Here is a 22,134-nt window from a genome sequence, read left to right as displayed (position 1 = left end):
GTCTCCCCCCATCAATTATCTGGCCAGCTGAACAATCCTTTTCATAGGATCATAGAATCATAGAGTTGGAAGGGACCACCAGGGTCATCTATTCCAACCTCCTGCACAATGCAGGAACCTTACAACAACCTCCCCCACACACACCCAGTGACCCCTACTCATGCCCAGAAGATGGCGAAGATGCCCTCTCTCTCATGAACTGCCTACGGTCATACAACCAGCATTGCTGACAGATGGCCATCTAGTCTGCTTAAAAACCTCCAGCGAAGGAGCTCTCACCACCTCCCGAGGAAGCCTGTTCCACTGTGGAACCACTCTGTTAGAAATTTCTCCCTAATGTCTAGACAGAAACTCTTGATTTAATTTCAACTCGTTGGTTCTGGTCCGACCTTTTTGCCTGTGCATTTCAGGCTCTGCCTTTTCCATCTTCTATCTTCAGCTACTGACCCTGGCCTGGAAAAATGTGGTCTTCTAGGGTCCAGATTTGGGTACCAATCAGCCATAGGCTCAGCTTGTCCCTGTCACAGTGCTAGTATGAGAATTGTCACTGGAAAAACATTTCTTGGTCGCACAGAAAGTTGTTAGCTCCAGTCTGGTAGATCTGGGCAGTTGTGGAGGGCTGATCACCTGATCTCGCTAGATTCCTTTGGGGGGACTTCTTGTTTTTCTTACAAAGCCATTCCTAGACTGAGTCATGAGTTCTTTTGCTGGGCACTATCTGGTTAGTCCTCAAGGTACCAAAAGATCTTTAAAGATGGATGTCGCCGTGTGAACAGATCAACCTATCAGGGACTTCCCATGGGTCAGGGGCAGGGGTGGCACCTGTGAAGTTGGGCAAAATGTTGCACTTCTGTGGGAAAGATTTCCAAAATTGCCAGTGATCGCCCTTTGTGTTTGTGTTTGAAACCGGAAAAAATCCAGCAGCATCCATCGTTTGGAATTGTACCAAAAAATTCAGACTTGGGGGAAATTCTAAATGGCACGCCTGCCTATAGCAGAGGAGGTATGAGAGGAACTGCTTTCTTTCCAGAAGAGTATGAGGAACCGTACTCAGACCCCAGGATCAGCGGCCAGACCTTCCGCTATGCCAGCCCCCTCTCTGCAGACCGGCCCCTCGACTGTAGCCCCCGGCCCCCACGCTCAAAACGCCTGGAGTTTGTGTTTATGGTGAGTCTGATCGTTTTCTGTGGGACATATTTTGGTGCTGGGAGGGAACGATCATCTTCAATAGGACTGTTTTGGGTTTTTATAAAATGTTTATTGATTTTTTAAATGTGGGATACAAAAATTAAAAAAGGGATATTGAGGGAAAGAGAGAGAAAAAATCATAAACATAAGCAAGATAAAACAATCACCTGAAGCATTATTAGAATCTCTGCTGTATTTACTACTAGGATATTATCTCTCAATATAAATTTTTTTTACTAAACAAAAATATAAATTCCGCCATTTTATACCATTACTGTGTTAGTTTAAACTTTAAATACAATATCATCCCTACTTTAACTCCACTGTAAATTATTTCTCCACACTTTACTGCCTACTTTCCCCATTTATTTCTTGTTTGTCTTCATCTATCCTCCACACACACTCTACTTCAAAGATAAATATCTTATTTTAAGCTGTTAGATATGCATACGTGTCTCATACGTTATTTCAATTCGATCTTCAAATAGGACTGTTATTAAATCATTTGGCTGCCTTGGCTGCATGAAATATGCCTAGTAAAACCGATAAACACCAAAATACATTCAAAAATGCACAATCACATTATTAAAACAGCATAAAAATGCAGAGCATATTTAAAAGAGTTCAGCGATATACTGTTTTCAGCAAGCTTCCTCCTTGCACAGGAAAACTGGGCAAGTAATTTCTTTTTTTAACCTGGCACCAAAAATTTAAAAGATTAGATGCCAGGGAAATCTCTGGGGGTAGGGTTTTGTACAGCCCAGATGCCACCACTGAGAGAGCCATGTTTGGGACTATCAGTCAGACATCAGATCCAAAACAAATTCTAGCTTCCAGTAGCTATGGGGGTGGCAGGTATCCGGAGCAGAAGGAACTGCAGCAGGTGTTTTGGAAGCACCAAAGGCAAATTTTATGGGCAAATTGCCCAGACTGAAGAACAGCAGCAGTGCCGTGAGATTGGATCTTGGTGGTCACCAGATTCTAAGCAACAGGGGGGATTCTGGTTCATGGTCGTGATACCCCAGCATGAGCTGCTTGAAGTGCTCTCTTTCGGTCAGCAGGCCTCTGGAGGGATGGTGTACAAATTCCCTTATTAGACCAGCGCGTGGCAGCGGTAGGAGAAAATTCATGCCTGACCAATGATGTCTTGGTTTGAGTCACCTGACTACATGCTTCTTGCAGATTGAGCAGGGAATGGATAGGCTGCGGTCTGCTGGTGAGACCGAAGTTTTGGGTTGTGATCATTCTGCATTTCTGCAATTGCTCTGCATTGGTGCAAAGCCGCAGATAGTGTGAAATTTTCAATTTTATGAACAGTCTTCTAGTCCTTGGTATTGTGAAGGACTATGGCTCAGTGATAGATGGCTAGCATGCAGAAAATCCATGTTCAGTCCTTGACCTCTCCATAGGGTTGCCAACCCCCAGGTAGTAGCAGGAGATCTCCTGCTATTTCACCTGATCTCCAGCTGAGACAGATCAGTTCACCTTGAGAAAATGACCATTTTGGCAATTGGACTCTGTGGCATTGAAGTCCCTCCCCTCCCCAAACCACGCCCTCCTGAGGGCGCCAGGGGATCCCTGGGGATCCCTGGAGTAGACTATACCAAGCTTCATGGACCAATGGTCTAACTTGGTATAAATAGGGTTGCCAACTGCCAGGTAGTAGCAGGAGATCTCCTGCTAATTCAACTGATCTCCAGCCGATAGAGATCAGATCACCTGGAGAAAAATGGCCGCTTTAGCAATTGAACTCTATGGCATTGAAGTCCCTCCCCTCCCCAAACACCGCCCTCTTCAGGCTCCGCCCCTCAAATCTCCCACTGGTTGCAAAGAGGGACCTGGCAACCCTAGGTATAAAACAGCATAATATGTTAGTTAGTATGTGCGTGATGCCTTTCGAAACTCCAGTTTTCCTGCATCAGCAGTCTTCCGCTGAGCACAACGGCGAGAATTGTGTTTGCTACTCATTGGAAAGCTAAGAAAATTCCAGAACTTTCTGAGTGGATTACAAAAATGTATGAATTTGCAACTATGGCGAATCTTACAAACCTGCTTCGGAAAATGCCGATTGATGATTACAATCAGAGATGGCAGTCATTCTTTGACAGATACGATTGAAAGGAGATATAGCTGAAAGAAGCAATATTGTAAAGTCATTAATATGTTGAGACTGATATACATCAACAATTAGCGGGGTTAAGTTAAAACTATTTAGACAGAGTTAGAATTTGTTAGATCTATAAGTCACAGATAGTACCTAAATTTGGATTTTTGATTTTGTTTGTAATTCAATAAAATAACAGGTGGGGCTAAGATAGGTTTTATTAGCGTTTAAGGGCATGGACCAAGAATATAATGTATTTCCCCCCTTATATTTACCCCTTCCCTTTTCATTTCTGTACCCCAAATAAAATAATAATAATTAAAAAAGCAGTCTTCTGCTGAGCTAATAGGTGCAGTACTGCCCTCTGGCCATCTCCAGGGGTGGTGCTGAAGAGCTGGTTAACTACTCATTCTGGCAGGCTGCCAGTATCTACTGGTTTAGCTAAAAGTTATATTCCACTGTCCTCGGATTAAAAATGGCTTAAAGACTAGATGTCTTTTGTTAAAGTCTGCAAGTATAACACATGATGAAACAACCCATACTGATCGTCAAACGATGCGCTTCTTTGAGGGGTATCAAAGTCTTGACTCTGTAAAGCACCTGGCTTGAGACCTTTGATGCTTTCCAGTGGGTCAGCAATGACCCATGTGAGTTTTTGTGTCAGGAGGATGCAGAGAGGGATTTGGAAATGTTGATCAGTGTGGTGAGGGGAGAGTCATACATGCGATGAAGGAGGGGACAGGGGCAGGTGAATTTCCGAACTTGAGGCACAGGGTTCTTAGTCTGTCTCTTCCATTCTCCTACCCCTCTCCCAGCATGGTGTGGTAGTTAAGAGCAGTGGACGCTAATCTGGAGAACCGGGTTTGATTCCCCACTCTTCCACATGAGCGGCAGACTCTAATCTGGAGCACCAGGTTTGATTCCCCACCCCTACATACAGCGGTGGACTCTAATCTGGAGAACCGGGTTCGAATCCCCACTCTTCCACATGAAGCCTGCTGGGTGACCTTGGGCTAGTCACAGTTCTCTCCGCTCTCTCTCAGCCCCACCTACCTCACAAGGCATCTGTTGTGGGGAGAGGAAGGGAAGACAATTGTAAGACTCCTTAAAAGTAGAAAAAAGCAGGGTATAAAAACCAACTCTTCTTCTTCTATATGGTTGATTCACCTATTCTTCCACCCACCTCCACCCCGTCTTTCTGACAGCCTGCAAACCAGCAAGTAAGGGAGAGCGAGACGACCACACTCGGAGTGAGAGCCCTGGAGCCTTCGTTCAGTCTGCCCGCAACCCCAGACAAGCACACAGCCTGGTCCCGAGCTGGCCCTCTGCCTTCCCTGGAGGAGAAGAGGTTGCACCAGCCCTGTCCGACCCAAGCAAATATTGTCCCCATCAACGTCTCCGGTAGGCTGGGCACATGTTAAGGTGGAGTGGGGATTCTGTGAGGCTGTTGCCTAATTGCAAAGGGAGGCGGGAGGTGTGGTGGTGAGAAATTAGCAAGAAGGCCGTGTGGGGAGATGTGCAAGTTACCAAGCGGGGCTGGAAAACGTGAGCTTGATGAAGGGGATCTGCATCAAGGAATGCATAGTTAAATTGTGGAACTCCCTGCCCCAGGGTGTGGTGATGGCTGCCAACTTGGAAGGCTTTAAGAGGGGAGTGGACATGCTCATGGAGGAAAGGAGTATTCATGGCTAATAGTTAAAATGGACACTAGTCATGATGCATACCTATTCTCTCCAGGATCAGAGGAGAAAGCCTATTCTATTAGATGCTGTGGAACACAGGCAGGACGGTGCTGCTGCAGTTGTCTTGTTGGTGGGCTTCCTAGAGGCACCTGGTTGGCTACTGTGTGAACAGGCTGCTGGACTTGATGGACCTTGGTCTGATCCAGCACGGCCTTTCTTATGTTCTTGTGATCAGATGTTCCAAGTCCTTTATGATGTACCTTTTCTGACATCTGTATTTTATCATGACTAACTTTCTTCCTCCCTGTTTGTGAGTCTGGTCTCATTGCTTAATAAATCCACGTTAACCAGTATGTCTGTCCATGTTGTCACCTTGGTTCTTATACTGCACAGTGTCCATTTACCCATCCATCTCTGTCCCGGGCTCCGGGGTTGAAAAGGATAACAGCGTTTTTATGACCTTTTCTTCTACGAACTCCCCACAGGAATGAGATCTCTGAGTGTTTCGAAATGTACCGTTATGCTCAGCACTATCTGTTTCCTTTTCACTTGCACCCTCCTCGATATTCCCTGCAGCTAAATGCAGCGGCTACCTTCTGAATACAGCCCTCACCCCCCAAGGGAGAAAATAGAAGGCACATGATCACTTTCGGGGAGGTTGCTAATGTAGAGGCCCGTAGAAGTTGCATTTGAAATGGGGATCCCTATTTCACTCCTAAGCAGAGAACAGAATTCCAGGAGTGGAATGATAAACTTTTGAAACCATCCAGTGTATTGTTCAAATACTTAATATTAATATCACTTGTGTTACTTCAGCCCAATAAGAGTCATCAGAACCAAGTGGTAAGAGTAGGGCCTGGATTGTACCACTTAAGATTGTCAGCTCTGGGTTGGGAAATACCTGAAGATTTTTGGGGCGGAGCCTGAGGAAGGCAGGGTTTGGGGAGGGGAGGGACTTCAGTGCCATAGAGTCCAATTGCCAAAGCGGCCATTTTCTCTAGGGGAACTGATCTCTATTGGCTGGAGATCAGTTGTAACAGCGGGAGATCTCCAGCTACTACCTGGAGGTTGGCAACTCTAGTACCACTGCAGATGGCATGAGGAAGGACTTGTATGTTTCAGAGGAAAACACCATGAGGAAAACACCTCCCTAATTTGTACGTTTCTAAATAGTTGTTTTATTTCTAATGTAAGCTGCCTTGAATTCCACAGGATAGAAAGGCAGTTAATAAATGTTTAAAATAAATAACACTCATAGAAAATGAGTGTTCTGAGGAGAAGGACTCAATCTACCTGCCTCCCCAACATAATGTTTTTCTTTGCTTACAAAGAGGGTTTTTTTTTTAATTGGTGGGGGGGAGAGGATTCAAATATGCAATTCCCTCTTCTCTCCCTCACAACCAGAATTGGCACAATCCAATAACAATCCGTTACCATTTGTTTCTGCCAAACAGACTCGCTGGACCTTATCTTTCAAATCCATTGTGCTTTTAATGCAAAAATCCCCTCTCGAAACTTCACATCCTCGATCTTGTCGCAAACCTGCTGTGGAGTCAGCTGTTAAGTGTCCCATTTTGCAGATGTGGGAAATTGAAGCAGAGAGGTAGCGGTTTGCATAAAGACTTCAGAACAACATACTCTTATCGCCCAGCTGGATCAGCCACTGGTCTGTCTACCACCGTGTTTTTCCAAATGCAGCTATCTAGATACCTCTTGACACTTGTGATGTGCGGCATATCCTCTAGCTTCTGGTATTACAAGAGATAACTGAATTATGAGGCTTCCTTTATGCAGCTGTTAATCATGATAGCTAAATAGAGCTCTGTGAATTTGTATAATCTCTCCCACCACTCCTAAAAAAAGAAACCTTTCTAAATTAGGGGCTGTTACCGTATCTTCTGATGACCAATTCCATATTGAAACTGTCCTGAAACTGTCTTGACCTGGATGGCCCAAGCTAGGCCAATCTCCTCAGATCTTAGAAGCTAGTGGTCAGCCCTGGTTAGTACTTGGATGGGGGACCACCAAGGAAGTCCAGGGTTGCTGTGCAGAGGAAGGCAAGGGCAAACCACCTCTGAATGTCTCTTTTCTGGAAAACCCTATGGGGGTGCCATAAGTCGGCTGTGACTTGATGGTACTTTCCGCCTCCGGTCCTGAAACATCTCAAGGTATGGCATCTGCTGGACAAAAGTAACTTATGAGCAAGGCTCAAGGATACAGCTAGCACCAACCCTCCAAAACAGGTGCCTCTGAGATCCCAGGGATTGATGCTGCTGGCCATCTTTTTGACTGCCTAGTCCTATATTCAGGTAGCCGGCTCAAGGTTGACTCATCCTTCCATGCTTCCGAGATTGGTAAAATGAGTACCCAGCTTGCTGGGGGTAAAGGGAAGATGACTGGGGAAGGCACTGGCAAACCGCCCCGTAAACAAAGTCTGCCTAGGAAACGCCGGGATGTGACGTCACCCCATGGGTCAGGAATGACCCAGTGCTTGCACAGGGGACCTTTACCTTTTTTACCTAGTCCTATATTAGGGTGCTGCATATGAACCTGTTCCTCGAGAATAGCTGGAGTTATTTTCATGTGCAAAAAGCTGGGATTGTTTGAAATAGCTACCTTGCTCTCACTTGAGTTTGCTGGAGGGGCTCAGTGGTGAAATGCACGCAGAAGGTCCTGGGTAAATCCCTTTTGTCCCCAGCTAAAAGATTTTTAAGTAGTAGGTACTGGGAATGCCATTTCTCGCCCTGAGAGTAGAAAGTGCTGAGCTAAGTGGACAAGTTTTCAGACTCCGTCCAATGGTCAGTTCCCTGTGTCTCTCTGGCTCCAGTGGAGGCTCCAGGCTTCCACCCCTGTAGGATGGTCAGGTGCCAAAGGCGGCCAAGATGTCTGCCTTATTAACAGCTATGGCAGAAGAACCAACATTGGCAGGAGATGCTTGTCTTGCCCCTTTGGCACTGGCAGAGGGCAGGGAGTTCTTGCAAAACCGGTTGCGGGTGGAAGAGTAGTACTCCATCTTTTAGCTGCTCATCCCAGAGCCCGTTCCATCAGCATGGCCCTAGATATCATGGCGGAAGTGCTGCATTGCCATGCTTGTGTGCAAATATAAGCCAGGTAAGGAGCCCCGTGGCACAGAGTGGCAAGCTGCAGTAATGCAGTCAAAAGCTCTGCTCACGACCTGAGTTCAATCCCGACAGAAGTTGGTTTCAGGTAGCCGGCTCAAGGTTGACTCAGCCTTCCATCCTTCCGAGGTCGGTAAAATGAGTATCCAGCTTGCACAAGGGACCTTTACTTTACTTAAGTGCTCCGAGGGGTCTTTGCAGCTAGCGCTCGCGGATTCATCCTCTGTTCTTGTGGATGATTTCTGTCATCCTGCTGTCTCTGTGTCTCACCAGTGGATTGGTGGCTGTGACACCATCTCCCCTAGAGCTCCGCGCTGATGCTACCCAGCATCTTGCAGGTGTCCTCCTTTTCCCGTATGCACTATGAGGTGACTGCCTTGGGCATCAAATTGTCTTGACTCATCACTGACTGTGCACCCAGAAGCAGGAGCAGGGAAGAAGAAGAGTTGGTTTTTATATGCTGACTTTCTCTACCACTTAAGGAGCCAGTTTACAATCACCTTCCCTCCCCCTCCCCACAACAGACACCCTGTGAGGTAGGTGGGGCTGAGACAGCTCTAAGAGAGCTGTGACTAGCCCAAGGTCACCCAGCTGGTCTCATGTGTAGGAGTGGGGAAACCAACCCGATTCACCAGATTAGAATCCGCCGCTCATGTGGAGGAGTGGGGAATTAAACCCATTTCTCCAGATTAGACTGCACCACTCCAAACCACCGCTCTTAACCACTACACCACGCTGGCTCTCACACAGCTCAGATAGCTGTTAGTGTTAATATGCTGATGACCTGGCTCACATATGCAGGAAGCTGTAGAGAGCGGACTAGACCCCTTCAGACTGCAGTTGGCGGACGCTGGGTTTGAAAGTTCCTTTTGCATTAAAAAAATCCATGCAGATAGAAAACTAGCCCAGCAGAAAGGCAAATTCTCCCCTATTTTGGTTTGCCGCGCTGGTGTTCTGTGTGCAGAGAGTGTTCAATAAAAAGGGAGCATTCCAGCTTGTGTTCTTCCCTCTGCCGTCTGAAGTGGTATAGTCCATTCTGCCCCCTCATTCTCCCGCCTATGCAAACCAGGTCTGGGTTCCTTCCAACACAGAGATGCCAGCCTTCCAGAACTCTCCCAGATTCTCTGGAAAGGAGCATGCTTGGAGAGAGCGTGTTACCTTGGGAAAATGCCCTAGGATTTATCTGCAGCAAATCCTGGTTGTGTCTATTTGATGCATTTTAAAAGCGACTTAAAACTGGCCTTTAACCTCTCTAGTTTTCTCCCCTAAACAATGAGAACCGCCAGTTTATGAGGGTGCTGAGGTTTCTTTTTAATCTCAAGTTCCAAGAGCTTCTCATTTGAGGAGTCATGCAGAGAAGGAGATTCACAGCTAGTTTAATTTTTCAGGCTAAGAGGCCGTTCGGTCGCACAGGGTTATCGCTCCAGTTTAGAATTTGGGATGCAAACAAATAAACCCTTTTGTGGCCTGGTACCCTCAAACGACCAATGTTCTCTGAGGAACTTGACTCTTACGGTGGTGATTGCCTTGCAGAAAAATGGTTGTGTTCTTTCATAGTCCTTTGTATTGGTGTGACAAGGATAAATCATCACCCTCCCACAAGGCACACTGTTCCCACTCCATTCCATGCACCCCACCAGCCCTTAAGATCCCGGACATCTCCAACTTTACTGGTATCCATCATTTCTGTGTTTTTCATGAGGAATTCCTTTAGCCAGCTTGAAGCCTTTTTCCTCCTCACTTCAAGCCGCTTGTCTCCACCGTTCCCTGTCTCCTCATGCATTTTCAAATACGTGCCACCATTGGGGGGGGGGCTTCTCTCGGTCCGCCTTGGCTGTTGAGTGTCTTTGTTTTGGCTACAGGGCAGCCATTTGCTAGGCACGCCAGCACGCGCCACTCCCTCTTTAACACAGAGACTGCCATGAATCCCAAGTCCTTGCTGCGCCGGAGACGGACGGTGATCGGCTTCCCTCACCTCTCTCTGCGGGACCCAGGTGACAACATTGATGGGGCTGCTCCCTGCCAGTGCAGTTGAGGGGGGAGCACGTTGAGGAGTTATGAGCTGTTACAGAATCAGTGCCCCCTATCAAATAGATGAGATGCATAGGACTGAGAGGGGATGGTTTTGATTTGAGGCCGGAGGCAGGCAATGGCAAACCACCTCTTAATGTTTCTTGCCATGGGAGAGGCTGTGGCTCAGTGGTAGAGCATCTGCTTGGCATGCAGAAGGTCCCATGTTCAATCCCCGGCATCTCCAGTTAAAGGGACTAGGCAGGTAGGTGATGCGAAAGACCTCTGCCTGAGACACTGGAGAGCCGCTGCCGGTCTGAGTAGATAATACTGACTTTGATGGACCAAGGGTCTGATTCAGTAGAAGGCAGCTTCACGTGTTCATGTGTGTTCAACCCTACAGGACTGCCATAAGTCAGCTGTGACTGGACGGCAAAAACAAAGAAACAACACCCAGAAATGGGGAATGACAAGACAGCGTACAGGGAGGGCAAAACAGTTTGCGCATACTTCAAGTTTCTAAAAGCATCTCTCAAAATCCAAAGTTTAAAAGCCAAACTTGAAAAAATCAAAATATGAAAACTTTAGCAGCTGACCAAAGTCCAATACATTTACACTCCCCCCAAAAAAATATCCCCCTCTGAATCCAACAGCAGTCATAGAAGTTATATACACTTTGTATTTTGCAAGCAGATTTGAAGTGTGAGAATTTGCTTGAGGAAAGATTTTCCTCCTCAAATTCATTTCCCAAGGTGACATTTCCCTAACTGAAAATTGACTGCCATCGTTAAGACCTCTTTGACATTATGAAAGAGTATGTAATCTGATATTTTCCCTCTCCTCACGCTTGCAGCCTTACCATGAGAAAGAAACTTAGTTTTATTTATACCCTACCTTTCTCTCCACCGGGCACCCAAAGCAGCTAGCTTCATTCTCCTCTCTTTCATTTTATCTTCCCTACAACCCCGAGGTATGTGAGGCGGAGAGTGGGTGACTGGCCCAAGGTTAGTCAGCCTGCTTAGGGGTTCGAGCCTAGGTCTCCCAGATCCTTGTCTGGCACTTTAGCTGTTACTCCATGGAGACTCAAGACTTTCCAGTGTTAGAACAGCCACCCGGGAGTCTGACGGACACTTCTTGTTTCTGTGGATTGGACGCAAGTGTGACTGTTTGGCAAAGTTGTATCTGGGTGCATTTTCAAAGCTCTTCCTCTTATTCTTCATTTTCTATTGTGCCCTTCTGTTAAGGAATGTTGGATTTCCTTATTGTATTCTTATTACAACTCTTTGAGATATGTTGGCCTGGGACCCAATAAAAATGTGTCGTGCGGCAGGTTTCATGTGTGTTTAAATGCAGAGGTGTAATAAAAATAGTGGGGTGGAGGAGGGGGTGCCATTCCCCCCCCCAAAAAAAATATTTTCTCCTTGCAAGGCCTCTGTCCTATGACTCCACTGAGCAAAGTATAGAAGCCTTCTACCAATGTAGGTGGCTTATCCTCTAACAGAAAAGCCACTTAAATTGGAGGAAGGCTTCTTAATCTGGAAGAACTTCCTGCAGCCTAAGGTTGAATACATGCCAATCTCTTTTCCCCTTCTGGGAAAGGAGCGATTATTTTGGTCAGGAAGTGGCCCGTTGAGGAATAAACAAAGCACTCCTTCCCTGTGGCGCTCTATTCCCAAAAAATTTGGAGTACCTGCTTCACCCATGGCTTTAGAAAAGGGATGAGAAACTTTCAGGAGACACCCCGCTTGTCGTATCCATTTTTGCCCTTGGAGGTATTGGGCCTTGTGGCTGTGTGGGGATTGGGACCGGCATTTCCCATGAGTGATCTGAGCTACTTCCTAATGTGCATCACCCTTCCAAGGCTGGGGCTGTTCAAGAACAGAGTCCAATAGGAAGCACCAATAGCTCTCTCTTGCTTTGCCCAGTCTGAGTTTGGGTTCGGTAGAGGAAGAAGACAAAGAAGAAGAGTTGGTTTTTATACCCTGATTTTCTCCACCTTTAAGGAGTCTCAAACCGGCTTAAAATCACCCTCCCTTCTTCTCCCCACAACAGACACCTTGTGAGGTAGGTGGGGCTGAGAAAATTTGGAGAGAATGACTGTGACTAGCCCAAGGTCACCCGGCAGGCTTCATGTGGTTTTTATATGCCGACTTTCTCTACCACTTAAGGGAGAATCAAACCGGCTTACAATCACCTTCCCTTCCCCTCCCCTGTGAGGTAGATGGGGCTGAGAGAGCTCTAAGAGAGCTGTGACTAGCCCACGGTCACCCAGCTGGCCTCATGTGTAGGAGTGGGGAAACCAACCCAGTTTACCAGATTAGAGTCCGCCGCTTTTGCGAAGGAGTGGGGATTCAAACCTGGTTCTCCAGATTAGAGTCCGCCGCTCCTAACCACTACACCACGCTGGCTCTCCAGCATGAAAATTAGGCAGTTCCTTATCCTTTGCAAGGCAATTTATGCTTAGTTCTGGCTTTGAAAGGGTAACTGGAAGAGTTGGTATTTGGGGAGATACCCAAGTGGCAGTTTCATGGGGGTGTGGAATAACTTCATCTCGTGTAGCTAGGACCAGTTTGTCCTTCCTGCTGAAACTCAAGCAGGTAGGAGAGGTTCTGCATCCTCCTTCATTCCTCTCTCTCTCTCTCTCTCTCTCTCTGTCTTGCAGGAAACAGCAACGGCCCAATTCTCAACCCTCCCGCAACTATAGCAGAATCCGTCTCTTGTAACTTTGTCCCTGACGTGGCCAATGGGAGGAGCTCAGTCCATCCAGTTCGATCCCCACATCCTCGTCCCCAGCTGAGAAAGACATTTAGTGACCTTGGAGGAGCTCTACAGGGGAGGTGTTGCCAGATGCCAGCTGGGCACCCAGAGAAGCAGAGGGTGATGTATGCCAGTCCATCCTGCAACGGCCCTAAGGAGGACTCTGCTTTCTCTCCCGCTTGGAGTGCAGCGTCTTTTGGCTACGTGAGCCCTTCGATGAGCCACAGCGAGCTGACGGGGGGCAGCACCACCCCCTCGTCTCCCTGCGCCCCAGGGGCGACTCCCGAGTCGGAACGGCCCGCCTCCTTCTTCATTGGCAAAGACAGTGTGGTTGGAAACAATGGCTCAGGGTCCTTCTGTGCTTCTCCCAAGTCCCTGGTGGACGCTCAAGGGGGCTCAAGGGGGGAGGCAAGAGAAACCAAGGTGCATTTGGTCCCCAGTCCTGGCGAAGAGGAGTGCCCACGGGTGGAGAGGGAAAGAATGTCCTGCAAATTCCGGGAACGGTCGCTCTCTGTCCCCACGGATACAGCCTCCCTGTGCTCCGTGGACATTGGGGGCAGTGAGACCTGCGGCCTGAGCTATCCCAGCGCCAGCTCTGAGGGCAGCACGAGCACAGACAACGTCTCGTTGGCGGTAGATCCAGATGCCCAGACGCGGCAACGGCGGCAGCGCATGAAGAGCATCTCTCTCAAGAAGGCCAAAAAGAAGCCCTGCCCGCCAACCCGCAGCGTGTCTTTGATCAAGGACGGGCAAGTGACCAAAGGAGGATCCGATGGTGAGGCGGCGGCCCCGGACCAGAGACCTAAAAGCCTCTGTCTGCTCTCAGAGATGCAAGTCCAAGAGGACACAAACGGGGAGGTGGAGAACATGCCGTACACCCCGCAATGGTACTTGGCGGAGTGGAATTCGAGTGACCCTTATTGCTCCCTGTCCGGCTCCAGCACCACTACCGGAACCACCGTGATCGATCTCTCCAAGGCACGCGGCAGCTCCGAGTCTCTCCCTTCCCCCTCCATCTCCCGAGCCACAACACCCTCCCATCTCTCCACCGAGGTGAACTTGAAAATCTCATCCCCAGGGAGGTTCGCGGGGGTGATGTCCCCCTCCAGCGGCTACTCCAGCCAGTCGGAAACGCCGACCCCAACCATCCCAGGGTCTACGGTCCTGGGGCACGCCCCACACCACAGTGGGCGGGCCAGGCCTCTCGTGCCAGAGCGGAAGTCGTCGCTGCCACCAGCCTCTCCCATGGAGCGGAGCCCCAAGTCGCGGATGTCGTTTGACCTTCCATTTGCCCCACCAACCCACCTGGATCTCTCGGGGCTGAAGATCTCCAAGGGCAAAGCCAAAGTGAGCCGGCACCACTCGGACTGCACGTTTGGCGTGAAGCTCGGTCCAAAGCTGAGCCCCGTGCAGCCGGTGATGCCCATGGTCACCCAGCTGGACCTGCAGTCTGTCCGCTTGCGCTCGATTAGCCGCTCGGAGACCGAGGATAACCTGGACAGCCCTGAGCCCATGGAGGAACATGGCAAGAAAATCCGACCACCGGTTGCAGAGAAACCTCCGCTTTCCAGGAGACCCCCGATGCTCTTGCACAAAACCCCTCCGGTTCAGGAGGAGTCCCCTGTGAGCTCCCCAACTTCTCCACTGACACCCCAGGGTCCGAACCCCACGGAGAATGTTTACATGGTGGCCAGGAAGCCAGAGCATCGATGGGACACCGAGGCCTGGAGCCCCATTGAGTTGGCCTCATCCAGCGCAGTGCTCTCCCCCACCCAGGGGTCTTCAGGGACATTTTTCACTGCCTCTCGGCGTCTCTCCCTGGAGAGCTTGGAGGAAGAGGAGGAGCTGAAGCAGAAGCTGCCCACAGAGAGAACACCTGGGGGGGAGAATCGGAAAACCAAAGTCCCACCCCCTGTCCCCAAAAAGCCCAGCGTCCTCTACCTGCCACTAGCACCCTCCCCACTCCATCAGGGTACCCCTCTCAAGGATCCTAGGCTGGCCACCAGTCCAGTCATTACATTGGATGAGAACTATGCGTACTCTGAGCTGCCCACTTGCAAGCTGCCATCTCCTGTGGGCAGCGAGACTAACATGAGCCCGATGACTGCAGAAGAGCCTTGGGGAGAGGTTTCAGGTAAGCTCTCCTACCGCTGGTATTCTTCTGCCCTCTTGGATCGTCCCATGGGCATCTGTGGTGTACTGGTTAAGAGCGGTGGTTTGGAGTGGTGGACTCTGATCTGGAGAACCAGGTTTGATTCCCCACTCCTCCACATGAGCGGCGGAGGCTAATCTGGTGGACTGGATTTGTTTCCCTACTCCTACACGTGAAGCCAGCTGGGGTGACCTTGGGCTAGTCACACTCTCTCAGCCCCACCTACCTCCCAGGGTGTGTGTTGTGTGGAGGGGAAGGGAAGGTGATTGTAAGCCGGTTTGAGTCTCCCTTAAGTGGTAGAGAAAGTTGGCATATAAAAACCAACTCTTCTTCTTCTTTGGATGTTTGGATGGGAGCACATAAGCATTCTTGACGTGTGATTACATTCTGTCGTGGAAGGCACATTCAGGGAGGGATCAATATGCAACCCCCCTGTGGTGCATCAGTTTTGACACTTGCACGCTGGGGCCATGGCTCAGTGGTAGAGCATCTGGTTGGCATGCAGAAGGTCCCAGGTTCAATCCCTGGCATCTCCAGTTAAAGTGATCAGGCAATGTGAAAGACCTCTGCCTGAGACCCTGGAGAGCCACTGCTGGTCTGAGTAGACAATGCTGACTTTGATGGACCAGGGGTCTGATTCAGTAAAAGGCAGCTTCATGTGTTCAGAAGGCAGCTAGCTGGGAGGGGGGGTGCTTCAAGCAGAAGGGCAGAGGATTAGTTTGAAACATCAAAGGGGTCCAGCCAGCCAGTGATGTTTCCAGATCCTCACAAATGCAGCAGAGAGCTGTCAGGGCAACTTACCCCATTTCTCACTCTTCCCTTCCCATATCTCTGGCTTCTGCACATCTTGGACCTGTCCAATCATACAGTTAGGAAGCACTATGTGAGAGCCAGTGTGGTGTAGTGGTTAAGAGCAGTGGTTTGGAGCGATGGACTCTAATCTGGAGAACCGGGTTTGATTCCCCATTCCTCCTCCACATGAGCGGCAGACGCTAATCTGGTGAGCTGGGTTGGTTTCCCCCACTCCTACACATGAAGCCAGCTGGGTGACCGTGGGCTAGTCACAGTTCTCGTAGAGCTCTCAGCCTCACCTACCTCACAAGGTGTCTGTTGTGGGGAGAGGAAGGGAAAGTGATTGTAGGCTGGTTTGATTCTACCTGAAGTGGTAGAGAAAGTCTGCATACAAAATCCACATGAAGCCTGCCGGGTGACCTTGGGCTAGTCACAGTCCTTCTCTCCAAATTCTCTCAGCCCTACCTACCTCCTCTTCTTCCTCCTCCTCCTCCTCCTCCCTTCTCCTTGGTCACGGTCTGTACCCTGGTGGGAAGAAGCCTATTTGTTCAAGGTCTTGTGTTCTTCTTTTCTTCAGGGAATTTTGTGGACTTGAGGACTGAAGATAAAGGCTTTGTCAGTGACAAAACTGCCACGTCAATCACTGAGGAGGACGATGACGTGTTTGTGACTTCCCGGACCACAGAAGATTTATTTACTGTCATTCACAGGTCAGGGGCCATCCAAGGCAGGGCTAACCTCAGCGTACCCTGAGGTGGGGGAGCTGCCAAGGCCCCATGTATCTGGAGGGACCCACTGCCTCTGGCCCCCACCCACACAGAGAACCGGCACGGTGTGGTCAAGAGCGGCAGAGGCTAATCTGGAGAACCGGGTTTGATTCCCCACTCCTCCACATGAAGCCAGCTGGGTGACCTTGGGCTAGTCACAGTTCTCTCAGAACTCTCTCAGCCTCGCCTGCCTCACAAGGTGTCTGTTGTGGGGAGAGGAAGGAACTGTGATTGTAAGCCACTTTGAGACTCCTTACGGTAGAGAAAATCAGGGTATAGAAACCTACTCTTCTTCCTCTTCACCCATCAGGCAATGGAGGGTTTCCCAGAGGAAGAAAGATGCATAGGCAGGTGGGGGGCACACAGGTGGTGTGGGTGGAAAGGGAGGCATGAAGGGGGCCTAGTGATGGGCAGACAGATGCTGTGTCCTGCCATATCTGTATCTCTTCTGCAAGACCAGTGCTTTTTGTGCATCTGTATATGAATGTATGAAATTGCCTCCTACTAAGTTAGACTACTACTACCCTGATTGGTGGCAGCTCTCCAGGGTCTCAGGCAGTTTAGTCCAGTTTTGGAAACCTTTTGGAATCTTTGAAAAGGTCAACAACCTGGTGGAAAAGGGTGATCCAGTAGATAACTATATACTTGGACTCCCGTTGGCAGGGTACCCCACCAAAGACTGCTGAGTAGGATTGGCATCATGGGATAGGATGGGTCCTCTTGTGGATTAAAAAATAGTTAAATGGCAGGAAGCAGAGAGCAGGAATAAATGGACAGTTCTCACAATGGAGGGGAGTGAGCAGTGGGGTCCCTTGAGGATCAGCATTGAGTCTGGTGCTATTTAATTGGTTCATAAGTGGTTTGAAATTGGGAGTGAGCAGTGTAGCAGTCCTAACCTGGATGGCCCAGACTAGCCCGATCTCGTCAGATCTCGGAAGCTAAGCAGGGTCAGCCCTGGCAAGCATTTGGATGGGAGACCACCAAGGAACCCCAGGGTCATTATGCAGAGGCAGGCAATGGCAAACCACCTCTGTAACTCTCTTGCCTTGAAAACCCTGCTGGGTTGCCAAAAGTCAGCTGCAACTTGACAGCACTTTACACACAGATATGGCACAAAACACTGAAATGGTTCTGGCTATAATTCACTAATTTCACAGTGTTCTAACCTAGACGGCCCAAGCTAGCCCAATCTCATCAGATCTCGAAAGCTAAGCAGGGTCAGCCTTGGGTAGTACTGGGATGGGAGACTACCAAGAAAGTCCAGGGTTGCTACGCAGAGGCAGGCAGTGGCAAAACCACCTCTGTCTCTTGCCTTGAAAACTCTGCAGAGTTGTTATAAATTGGCTGCTACTTGACAGCACTTTCCACCGCCAGTGTAGTAGCCAAGTTTTCAGATGATACCAAATTATTCATCATGGTGAAAACCAAGGTGGATTGTGAAGACCTACAGGAGAAACTCTCCAAATTGGGTTTGTAGGCAACAATGTGGTAAATGAAATTTAATGTAGGCCAAGGGTAACGTGATGTTCATGGGGTTGGGTGGGAAATCCAAACTTGAAATATATGTTGATGTGGTCTGAATTGGCTGAAATTCAAATTAAAAGAGATCTTGGGGTTTTAGTGCAAAGTTTGATGGGAATGTCAACCCAGTGGGCCGCGGCAGCTCCATGTTAGTAAAGGAACTGAAAATAAAAATAGTGTTGTAATGCCCCTGTTTAGATCTATGGGGAGGCCTCATTTGTTGGGTGTAGTTCTGGTCACCATATCTCAAAAATGATATTTCAGAACTGGGAAAAGTACAGAATAGGGCAACCAAGAAGATTAAGGGGTTGGAATACCTTTCCTATGAGGAAAGGCTACTTTTAAACACAAAAAAAGATGACTGGGGACATGATAGAGGGTTATAAAATTACGTATGGGGTGGAGAAAGTGGGTAGAGGGGACTTCCCCCCCCCCATAATACTAGCACTCAGGGGCAATGAAGTTGATGGGTAGTAGGTACAGGACAGACAAAAGGAATACTATTTGACTGAGAGCCAGCGTGGTGGAGTGGTTAAGAGCGAAGGACTCTTATCTGGAAAACCAGGTTTGATTCCCCACTCCTACACATGAAGCCTACTGGGTGACCTTGGGCTGGTCACAGTTCTCTCAGAACTCTCTCAGCCCCATCTACCTCCCAAGGTGCTTGTTGTGGGGAGAGGAAGGGATTGTGATTGTAAGTGGCTTTGAGCCCCTTTAAGATAGAGAAGAGTGTGATGTAAAAACCAGCTCTTCTTCTTCCTCCTCAGTAAGGATTGAAACTGTGGCATTCACTGCCAGTGGATTTAGGGATGGCTACAAGCACAGATGTCTATAAAGAAGATTTGGACAGATTTCTAGAACAGAAATCCACCATTGGCTACTAGCTGTGACGACTGTAAGATATCTCCACATTTGGAGGCAGTAAACCAGTGTGGTGTACTGGTTAAGAGCGGTGGTTTGGAGCGGTGGATTCTGATCTGGCGAACCAGGTTTGATTCCCCACTCTTCCACATGAGTGGCGGAGGCTAATCTGGTGAACTGGATTTGTTTCCCCACTCCTACACATAAAGCCAGCTGGGTGACCTTGGGCTCTCTTCGAGCTCTCTCAGCCTCACCTACCTCACAGGGTGTCTGTTGTAGGGAGGGGAAGGGAAGGTGATTGTAAGCCGGTTTGGTTCTTCCTTAAGTGGTAGAGGAAGTCGGCATATAAAAACCAACTCTTCTTCTGAATCCCAGTTCCAGGCGGCAGCATCAGGGAAAGCCTCAGTTTCTATGCCCTGTTGTTGACCCACCAAGCCAGCTGGTCAGCCGTTGTGTGAAACAGAATGCTGGACTAGACAGACCACTGGTCTGATCCAGCAGGGCTCTTCTGATGTCCTTGACTGCTTTTGATTTGTGTTCTGTGTTTACAGGTCCAAACGGAAGCTCCTGGGCTGGAAGGAACCCAGCGATGCCTTTGGGAACCGGAATTCCCAAGTGTCCTCAAAGAACCCAGGGGGGCCGTTCAGCAACGATTGCTCTCCGACGGGCAGCATAAGAACCTCCAGCAGGAACGAAGACTTTAAGGCCCTCCTCCAGAAGAAAGGGGGCAAGGGAGCCTCTGGTACCCGCACATCCGCAGCCGAACTTCTCAAGACCACCAACCCCCTGGCTCGGAGGGTCATGACCGAGTTTGCTGTGGAAGGGACGATCCCAAGCCCGAAGGCCACGCCCTGATTGTGTTTGAGAATGCCCCTCCTCTCTGTGCTATGCCCCAGCCTGTCCCTGGGGAGATCTGCTTGTCTGACGGTCAGGGTGAGACTGCTTCCGTTGGCGTTTTCAGCATCTGTGTCGATATATTGGCAGTGGCAAAACTCTTTTCTGGTTTTCACTGGGGGACTTCTGGTTTCAAGAGAAGTGTCTTAAATGTAGAGCACATAGATCCCCTATGGAATCAGCCCGCGCATCGTTGCTGTTAAGAGAAGAAGGCTTAATCTCCTTTTCCAGGTTAGACCGAGGGCCTACATGTATGTTCCTAGACAGGGCTATCGTGGGTTGGTATGCAGCTTCCCCAATTGCACGAGGGGAAGCAAACGCCTCCTTGATCTTTCTCCAGGTGTAAAAATGGGGGGGGGGCTCCTGTTCTGATTCTGTGTCTGCGGCAAAGCTAGCTTGGAACTGTTCAGTTTCTTTTTAGCATGTGGTACTTTTTAGTGGCTTGTAGGATACCATATATGGCTGTTGTGGCTTTTAAAAAACAAATCAAAAGACGAAATATCTCCCTTCACAATGTGACCTGGTCACTTGTAGGGGGAGAGAATAAGCTGGCCTCTTGGGCTAGAAATCAGGTGCTGTTCAAAAGATGCTCTTGGACTGCAAAGCTGGTACCCGATGCTCTTCCGGGGCTCCATGGAAGATGCATACCCTATTTCTAATCTGCTCCCAACACAGCCAGTAGCAATGAGCAAAACCTCAAGGTGTCATCCATGAACCAAAAAAACCTGGATGCCCTAACCGGAAGCCCGCATCATGCTGAAGACCTGATTTCAGGTTCCAGCCCAGAAAGGGAATGGACCCAATTTTGTCACTGTAGCTTGCAGGGCAGAGAAAACAGAACGTGTGGCCTCTTAGCAGAAGAGCCTAGTGGGGGGAACTTGGTAGCTGCAAGACGTGGGATGGTAGACATGGCGCTTTGGCGCCCTCTTGAAAAGCAGCCAATGCTTGAATGGCACCCCCTCTTAATACAGCCCTAGTTCTTTCTGTGGGATTGTTGGTGGAGCTAATGTATTTTCAACAGTGCAAGGTGCCAAGGTTAAGCAATGGGCAGGGACATTTGCATCCTCTCCTCCTTGAGGTTCGTTACAGATGTTCCTCAGATTGCAGTGTATGGGATCAATGGGTGCGACATCCGTGAGTTCTTTGGTCCTTTCATCTTGAGTGAGGAAGAGCCAAAGTCTCTTGAGCCCTGCCTCAAACCACAGGGCAGAAGGAATTCTCTCTCTCTCTCTCTCTCTCTCTCTGTCTCTCTGTCTCACATTTGGGACCTCCAAGCACTGCCTGCAGACAATCCATAACTGGCACACTGCAGACCTTAGAAATGAACAGTGGCCAACAAGGGCTAACCACAGAGTGATAACGATTTGCAGAATCATCATAATATTTTAATTCCTGGTAAAGAGTAAGTTGTTGGTGGAGAGGGGTTTGCTTTAAAAAAAATCCCTTTTCAAGGTTCGCTTACTGCAAATTGTGACTTACAAAGGGAGCTGCTTTGCATGGTGACATGGGGTTTCTCTGCTGTAGGATCACAGCATGTTGATAAATGCGGGCTTCTGGGTGTTAACCTGCATTTTGGAATTTGCACCAAGTGAACCTTGGGAAAGAGCATCGCTCAAACGACACCTGGAATTTTACATGATATTATATATCTATATATATGAAAACTAGTTCCCCACACTTCATTGCACTGTAGCGTGATCAAGAGATAGACCCAAGGGTTGGGGTTATGCTGGAAGGAGCAGGCTCAGTCCTCAGTGGCTGCAATCACTAGGGGCAGAGAGCTGTCCTGTCCCCAACCTGGCGCACCCAAAGATATCCCTTTATAATTTTTTACCCATATAAGGGAGAAAATAATGTAATGGCCATGGAAACTGGGGTGCGGTAGGGGCAAAACCTGCCCTCAACTAGCAGGGGTCCTGCAGGATGGGAAGGCTGTTTACAGTATGTCTGCATGTACAGAATGCACGCCTGCCCTGTCCCATGCATTCTTGCAAAGTAGAAGATCTCCCTCCACTCCTGCATATATCTCCTGCCCATCGTAACGAGGGACATTTTGCTATTGTTTTATTAATTACACCTTATACCTTTTGTGAGCAAGAGCTTGTCGAATTTGTTCCTGTTATACAGCAGATCAACTTTTTTTTTTTGGCATGTTTATATTCTGTGGCTCTTCCCACCTGTTCGCACAACCAATGGCCTTATAGTGAATGCCTAAAAGAAGATGCTTCACTGTTCTTCCCTTTATACACTGCTACCTTTCCCTGCCCCCACCTTACACAACTATATC

General features: G+C 48.8%; 1 protein-coding gene across 1 annotated transcript in view; it reads left to right on the top strand.

Annotated features, from left to right (window-relative positions):
• NHSL2 (NHS like 2) overlaps positions 1-19,983 on the top strand; it is a 142,325-nt gene extending 122,342 nt beyond the window's left edge. The window contains exons 5-10 of the mRNA XM_056858976.1: positions 1,031-1,167; positions 4,498-4,693; positions 9,956-10,087; positions 12,766-14,994; positions 16,382-16,514; positions 19,505-19,983. Of these exons, the coding sequence (XP_056714954.1) occupies positions 1,031-1,167; positions 4,498-4,693; positions 9,956-10,087; positions 12,766-14,994; positions 16,382-16,514; positions 19,505-19,808 (3,131 nt within the window). The 3' untranslated portion in view covers positions 19,809-19,983. The remainder of the gene's footprint in view (positions 1-1,030; positions 1,168-4,497; positions 4,694-9,955; positions 10,088-12,765; positions 14,995-16,381; positions 16,515-19,504) is intronic.
• Positions 19,984-22,134: the final 2,151 nt, after the last annotated feature.

Source organism: Euleptes europaea, chromosome 13 (genome assembly GCF_029931775.1).
Source record: "Euleptes europaea isolate rEulEur1 chromosome 13, rEulEur1.hap1, whole genome shotgun sequence".
NCBI lineage: Eukaryota > Metazoa > Chordata > Lepidosauria > Squamata > Sphaerodactylidae > Euleptes > Euleptes europaea.
Note: the sequence above shows the minus strand (reverse complement) of the source record. Positions and strands in the feature narration are given on the sequence as shown.